At 43.2% G+C, this 8,378-nt stretch overlaps 1 protein-coding gene across 1 annotated transcript in view; it reads right to left on the bottom strand.

The window, feature by feature from the left end:
- Window positions 1-4,261: 4,261 nt before the first annotated feature.
- The window catches only part of LOC143245502 (macrophage mannose receptor 1-like), a 45,740-nt gene continuing 41,623 nt past the window's right edge, over window positions 4,262-8,378 (bottom strand). Inside the window, exons 9-10 of the mRNA XM_076491864.1 lie at window positions 6,618-7,058; window positions 4,262-4,386 (exon numbers count right to left, since the gene is read on the bottom strand). Of these exons, the coding sequence (XP_076347979.1) occupies window positions 4,262-4,386; window positions 6,618-7,058 (566 nt within the window). The remainder of the gene's footprint in view (window positions 4,387-6,617; window positions 7,059-8,378) is intronic.

Raw genomic sequence — 8,378 nt, 5'->3', positions numbered from 1 at the left:
TTTCTATGTGCGGTAAAGGCGAGAGCTTATGCGGGAGAGTTCCGCGTGGGTACCAAGTACCGTCGAACTCGTCGTAGCGTGTTCCACCGCCAATCTGTCCGAAGGGCAGAAAGAAACTGCGGGAACTCGGCGGGAGACGGTAATCGAAATGCCGACGATAACCTCGGTAGGCGGCGGGTGCCGGTAGTCGAATCGCCAGTCCTGCCGCCAACAGCCTGCTGACATGCCGATAACGCTTACGCCACGTCCATCGTCGATTCCAGTCAAGCTCACCAGTCCCTATATATAGGAGGAAACTACATTTAATGCCATCACTACTCAAAGTGCGGCTTTTCTATGTGCGGTAAAGGCGAGAGCTTATGCGGGAGAGTTCCGCGTGGCTACCAAGTACCGTCGAACTCGTCGTAGCGTGTTCCACCGCCAATCTGTCCGAAGGGCAGAAAGAAACTGCGGGAACTCGGCGGGAGCCGGTAATCGAAATGCCGACGATAACCTCGGTAGGCGGCGGGTGCCGGTAGTCGAATCGACAGTCCTGCCGCCAACAGACTGCTGACATGCCGATAACGCTTACGCACGTCCATCGTCGATTCCAGTCAAGCCTCACCAGTCCCCTATATATAGAAGGAAACTACATTTAATGCCATCACTACTCAAAAGTGCGGCTTTTCTATGTGCGGTAAAGGCGAGAGCTTATGCGGGAGAGTTCCGCGTGGCTACCTAAGTGCCGTCGAACTCGTCGTAGCGTGTTCCACCGCCTATCTGTCCGAAGGGCAGAAAGAAACTGCAGGGAACGGGGCCGGTAATCGAAATGCCGACGATAACCTCGGTAGGCGGCGGGTGCCGGTAGTCGAATCGACAGTCCTGCCGCCAACAGACTGGTGTCATGCCGATAACGCTTACGCCACGTCCATCGTCGATTCCAGTCAAGCCTCACCAGTCCCTATATATATAGAAGGAAACTACATTTAATGCCATCACTACTCAAAGTACGGCTTTTCTATGTGCGGTAAAGGCGAGAGCTTATGCGGGAGAGTTCCGCGTGGGTACCCTAAGTACCGTCGAACTCGTCGTAGCGTGTTCCAACGCCTATCTGTCCGAAGGGCAGAAAGAAACTGGGAACTCGGCGGGAGCCAGTAATCGAAATGCCGACGATAACCTCGGTAGGCGGCGGGTGCCGGTAGTCGAATCGACAGTCCTGCCGCCAACAGCCTGCTGTCATGCCGATAACGCTTACGCCACGTCCATCGTCGATTCCAGTCAAGCCTCACCAGTCCCTATATATAAAGGAAACTACATTTAATGCCATCACTACTCAAAAGTACGGCTTTTCTATGTGCGGTAAAGGCGAGAGCTTATGCGGGAGAGTTCCGCGTGGGTACCCTAAGTACCGTCGAACTCGTCGTAGCGTGTTCCACCGCCAATCTGTCCGAAGGGCAGAAAGAAACTGCGGGAACTCGGCGGGAGCCAGGTAATCGAAATGCCGACGATAACCTCGGTAGGCGGCGGGTGCCGGTAGTCGAATCGACAGTCCTGCCGCCAACAGCCTGCTGACATGCCGATAACGCTTACGCCACGTCCATCGTCGATTCCAGTCAAGCCTCACCAGTCCCTATATAGAAGAAACTACATTTAATGCCATCACTACTCAAAAGTACGGCTTTTCTATGTGCGGTAAAGGCGAGAGCTTATGCGGGAGAGTTCCGCGTGGGTACCAAGTACCGTCGAACTCGTCGTAGCGTGTTCCACGGCCAATCTGTCCGAAGGGCAGAAAGAAACTGCGGGAACTCGGCGGGAGCCGGTAATCGAAATGCCGACGATAACCTCGGTAGGCGGCGGGTGCCGGTAGTCGAATCGACAGTCCTGCCGCCAACAGCCTGCTGTACATGCCGATAACGCTTACGCCACGTCCATCGTCGATTCCAGTCAAGCTCACCAGTCCCCTTTATATATAGAAGGAAACTACATTTAATGCCATCACTACTCAAAAAGTACGGCTTTTCTGTGTGCGGTAAAGGCGAGAGCTTATGCGGAGAGTTCCGCGTGGCTACCCTAAGTGCCGTCGAACTCGTCGTAGCGTGTTCCACCGCCTATCTGTCCGAAGGGCAGAAAGAAACTGCGGGAACTCGGCGGGAGCCGGTAATCGAAATGCCGACGATAACCTCGGTAGGCGGCGGGTGCCGGTAGTCGAATCGACAGTCCTGCCGCCAACAGCCTGGTGTCATGCCGATAACGCTTACCACGTCCATCGTCGATTCGATTCAAGCTCACCAGTCCCCTATATATATGAAGGAAACTACATTTAATGCCATCACTACTCAAAAGTACGGCTTTTCTATGTGCGGTAAAGGCGAGAGCTTATGCGGGAGAGTTCTGCGTGGCTGCCCTAAGTGCCGTCGGACTCGTCGTAGCGTGTTCCACCGCCTATCTGTCCGAAGGGCAGAAAGAAACTGCGGGAACTCGGCGGGGAGCCGGTAATCGAAATGCCGACGATGACATCGGTAGGCGGCGGGTGCCGGTAGTCGAATCGACAGTCCTGCCGCCAACAGACTGGTGACATGCCGATAACGCTTACGCCACGTCCATCGTCGATTCCAGTCAAGCCTCACCAGTCCCTATATATAGGAGGAAACTACATTTAATGCCATCACTACTCAAAGTACGGCTGCTCATGGGCGGAAAACGCGAGAGCTAAGGGGCGGGAGAGTTCCGCGTGGCTACCACAGTACCGTCGAAGCCGTACGTAGATTCGTTCGACCGCCTATCTGTTCGAAGGGCGAACTCAGCAGAAGGAACTCGGCGGTATCAGGCAATCGAAATGCCGACGATAACCTCGGTAGGCGGCGGGTGCCGGTAGTCGAATCGCCAGTCCTGCCGCCAGCAGCCTGCTGACATGCCGATAACGCTTACGCCACGTCCATCGTCGATTCCAGTCAAGCCTCACCAGTCCCTATATATATGAAGGAAACTACATTTAATGCCATCACTACTCAAAAGTACGGCTTTTCTATGTGCGGTAAAGGCGAGCTAAAACAGGCGAGTGCGGGAGAAGGTACCCGAAGTGCCGTCGAACTCGTCGCTAGCGTGTTCCACGGCAATCTGTCCGAAGGGCAGAAAGAAACTGCGGGAACTCGGCGGGGCGGCAATCGAAATGCCGACGATAACCTCGGTAGGCGGCGGGTGCCGGTAGTCGAATCGCCAGTCCTGCCGCCAACAGCCTGTTGTCATGCCGATAACGCTTACGCCACGTCCATCGTCGATTCCAGTCAAGCTCTCACCAGTCCCTATATATAGAGAGGAAACTACATTTAATGCCATCACTACTCAAAAGTGCGGCTTTTCTATGTGCGGTAAAGGCGAGCTGCTTATGCGAGGAGAGTTCCGCGTGGCTACCTAAGTGCCGTCGAACTCGTCGTAGCGTGTTCCACCGCCAATCTGTCGAAGGGCGGAGAAAGAAACTGCGGGAACTCGGCGGGAGGGCGTAATCGAAATGCCGACGATAACCTCGGTAGGCGGCGGGTGCCGGTAGTCGAATCGACAGTCCTGCCGCCAACAGCCTGCGTTCCTGCCGATAACGCGCTTTGCGCCGTCCATCGTCGATTCCAGTCAAGCCTGTCACCAGTCCCCTATATATAGAAGGAAACTACATTTAATGCCATCACTACTCAAAGTGCGACTCTTTCTGTATGCGGTAAAAGGCGAGAGCTTATGCGGGAGAGTTCCGCGTGGCTACCCCCCTGGTGCCGTCGAACTCGTCGTAGCGCGTTCCACCGGCTGTCTGTCCGAGGAACGGAGACCGCTGCCCAAGAGCTCGGCAGGAGCCCATGTGTCGAAATGCCGACGAAACCTCGGTAGCGGCGGTGCCGGTAGTCGAATCGACAGTCCTGCCGCCAACGCCATACAGGCTTCAAAACCCCAATAAAAATTATTTTTTAAGGTGGATCAAAGTTGGTGTATTGTATCACTGTGAATACAGAGCACAAAGATTCTACTGAAAGTGTACATATCTTGGTAACACTGTGGTTTCACCCCATATCTGACAGACGGCACGGTGTTCTTCTGTACATGACAGTTCCACCCATTTGAAATCTTCTTCTCTGTCCATAGCCACATGGACTGGACACCATCTGACACGTGAGATGTTGTCCAGAAAACTGTGTCACTTCCGTACCATCCAGGAACATGTAGGTGTCTGTGGTCATTTTGTCATTAACACCTATCCAATAGTAACGATAGGTGCTAAAACTACTGTTAAGCCAGCCTGCTATAAAGTCATGGGTTGATTTACTTTTGCCATCAAAAGAGCTCCATTTTGGGAGTCACAATGTGCTTTACCACCAGTATATGTGAGCAGTTGGGAATCTGTTTTGTAGCTGGATGGTGTCTTTCCTGTAAGAAATATCAGACTATAATAATTGTACATTAGTATATGTTTCATTTAGTTTTAATCTACAGCATCTTTCCAATAATTCTAAATTATCTTGTTGTTTATAGAAATAGTCATGGCAAAAGCAGTCATTCAGTACTTGTTAAAACTTCAAGATGTTGTTACAGGTTTATTGACAAAGAATATTTTACTCTGAATATAAAATAAACTTCATCAAAAAAACTCAAGTTATACTTAATATCTAAAGTTTAATAAAATCCAAGCCCAAATCTGTTGGGTTCCAAATGAGAAGGATCAGCTTCATGAAATATGACAGAGGTGGTTATCTTCTGAGATTTGTAAGGAATCAGTCTTATAAAGTATGTATATGGTTATCATCTGGTGAATATAAGAGGAATCAGTCTTATAAAGTATGTATATGGTTATCATCTGGTGAATATAAGAGAAATCAGTCTTATAAAGTATGTATATGGTTATCTTCTGGTGAATATAAGAGGAATCAGTCTTATAAAGTATGTATATGGTTATCTTCTGGTAAATATAAGAGGAATTAGTCTTAAAGTAAGTGGGTGATGGTTAAGAGGATTTTGTCTCATGAAATAAATATATGGTGTCTAACAGGAATAAGTTTCATGAAATTTGTGTTTAATGCTGAACATGTGAAGTGATGATTAAAATGTTGTATCTAAAAAACATACATTAATTTATCTATAATAAAGTGGTTATTATAATTAACTGAGTCTAAAGGTGAATTAATTTTTTTGAATTTTCTGAAGTCAAGATAGTGAATGAGATAACTATATTGTATTGGTGAATAGAAGGTGAGTTAGCTAACCATGATATATTGTATAGGTGAATAGAAGGTGAGTTAGCTAACTATGATATATTGTATGGGTGGATAGAAAGTGACTTAGCTAACTATTGTATTGGTGGATAGAAGGTGAGTTAGCTAACCATGATATATTGTATGAGTGGACAGAAAGTGACTTAGCTAACTATTGTATTGGTGGAGAGAAGGTTAATTAGGTTGATTATATTGAACTGGTGGATAGAAGGTAAAGTAGCTGCCTATATTTGTATTGGTGGATAGAAGGTTACTTAGCCAACTATATTGTACTGGTGGGTTGAAAGTAAATTAGCTGACTATATTGTACTGGTGGGTTGAAAGTAAATTAGCTGACTATATTGTACTGGTGGATACAAAAATTTACTAGCTGAATATAGTGTACTCATGGATAGAAAGTAAATTAGCTGACTGTATTATATCAGTGGATAGAAGGTGAATTAGATGACTATACTCCATTGGTGGCTAGAAGGTGAATTAACTGACTATATTCTAGTGGTGGATAGAAGGTAAATTAGCTGATGAAATTGTACTGGTGGGTAGAAGGTGTGTTAGCTGACTATACTGTATTAGTGGATGAAAGATCAATTGGCTGACTGTATACTACTGATGTATAAAAGGTAAATTAGCTGACTATATTGTACTGATGGATAGAAGGTAAATTAGCTGACTATATTGTAGAGATAGATAGAAAGTAAATTAGCTGACTATATTGTACTGTTAGGTAGAAGGTGAGTTAGCCAACTGTATTGTATTAGTGAATATTTTGTTCAATCTCAACAATATGTCAATAAATATTCATATTCAGGATTAGGGCATTAATTCCCTTTTTGGAACGTACCTACAATTAATAAGTTTTGTGCATATGTTAATTGGCTTGCCGGAGATATAGTATTAGAAACAAAGCAATTTTTTGTTGCTTATATGTTTATCACATTCAGTTTTCATGCTCAGAGCATATGAAGCAGTAATTCAAAAATAGACCATTATAATAAACTAATTTAATGACATATTTAGTTTTTATACTGAACTATATTAATTAAGTAATTTCTAACAATGTATTTAAAATAATTTAATGTGATGATAAAATCTACTGATGTATGCCACAATAAAATGGAAATTGCTCTAAAAGTTACAATAGGTGGCATAAAGATAAAAAAATCCATAGTGTCAAGAATTAAATTTGTAACATTTCTCTTGTTGTAAACAGTGATGAGGGTTAGTACATTAATTGCAATGACTTGTAAGAACACGTTTTAACATGTTTCTCTTCTTGTAAACAGTAATGAATGGTAGTACAATAATCATTATGTCTTGTTAGAACATGTTTTAACGTGTTTCACTTCTTGTAAAGTATGATGTAAAGTGGATATAAAATTAAGTTCTTACCAACATAAGGATTTGCAGTTGATTGTCCAATCATCTGTGTAGTTGAAGAACTGGCCGCCACTGTTGTGCTCTGCACTTCCCATATCTGACAGACAGCAAAATGTTCCTCAGTACAGGGAAGTTCCACCCATTCATAACCTTGGTCTCTGTCCATAGCCACACAGGACTGGACACTATCTGACATGTGAGATGTTGTCCAGAAAAACTGTGTCACATCTGCACCATCCAGAAACATGTAGGTGTCTGTGGTCATTTTGTCATTAACACCTATCCAACAGTAGCGGTGGCTGTTAAAATTTGTGTTAATCCAGTTTCCAATAAAGTCATGGATCATTTGACTTTTTGGCATGAAAAGGGCTCCATTCTGGTTGTCACAGTAGGTCTTACCAGCATTATAGGTGAAGAGTTGGGAACTTACATGATAGTGGTCTACTGTCTTTCCTGTAAAGAACATTAGACATTGTATATTATCATACATTCTTATAACATTACTAAAGATAACTATTTTTGTACATGCTTAGATAAATTAGTTCAGTATGTTGTACTGGTGGATAGAGAGTGAGTTAGCTGACTATATTGTACTGGTGGATAGATGGTGAGTTAGTTGACTTTATTTTACTGGTCGATAGAAGATGAGATAGCTGACTATTGTATTGGCAAATATTTTGTTCTAAAAGAAATAGTTATAACTAATTTGTTCAGTCTCATCAATATGTCAACGAATATTCATGTTCAGGATTAGGACATGAATTCCCTTTCTAGAACATACCAAGAATTAATACGTTTTGTCCATATCTTAATTGGATTGCTGGGGGATATAGTACTAAAAAAGAAAGGAACTTTTTGTCACTTATACGTTTATTACATTTAGTTTTATGTTGAGAACAAAAAACCACCAATTCAAAACACAGACACTATTATAATAAACTAATTTAATGATATTTAGTTTTATACTGAACCATACAAATCAAGTAATTTCTAATAATGTATCTACTATAAATTAATGTGATGATAAAATCTATTGATGTTTTGCCACAATAAAATAAAAATTGTTCGAAAGTTACAATACGTGAAAAAACAAAAGATAACCAAAATGTCTCGTATGAAGTTTGTAACGTGTTTCACTCTTACAGTACAATAATCACAATGTCTCGTAAGAACAAGTTTTAACATGTTCACTTTTTAAAGAGTGATGAATGGTACTACAATACCATCATGTAACAAATTTTACTTTTTCTTGTTCATGGGCAGAAAGTGTTATTTCCCAATTGTTGACACCTAAAGTAAATGGAAAATACCAATTTTTCTCTTCAATCTTTGCTTTTGTGGCTTGGGAAATGAGATTTTCAAATTTACCCAGTTTTCAGAATATTCCAGTTAAATTCAGTGCTGAGTAGCTGATAGAGAATTTTCTCGAACTTACAAAAATTTTCAAGAATGTTGTAGAACTTACGAGAATTTTCGAGAACCTTCTAGAATTTTCTAGAACTTTCCATAGTAATATATATGTATATATGTACACACACACACACATACAGGGGTTCACCAATCACCACTTCAGTTTAGTTCTAGCTGCCTAAGTGAACACATAGACATAACTGATTTTCTCACATATGACATCAAGAAGCTGCAAGAATTCTTCAGACGCATTCTGCTATGTATGTGGCCAATTTATCAAGACAAGAGTGAAAAAGTTCTCTGTGACAGCATCTTCTAAAATGTGTAAAGCCTACAAGGCATATTTCGGCATGCCTGTCGGGG

Source organism: Tachypleus tridentatus, chromosome 2 (genome assembly GCF_004210375.1).
Source record: "Tachypleus tridentatus isolate NWPU-2018 chromosome 2, ASM421037v1, whole genome shotgun sequence".
Taxonomy (NCBI): domain Eukaryota; kingdom Metazoa; phylum Arthropoda; class Merostomata; order Xiphosura; family Limulidae; genus Tachypleus; species Tachypleus tridentatus.
The sequence above is the reverse complement of the archived record's forward strand: the minus strand, read 5'-3'. Positions and strand labels throughout refer to the sequence as shown.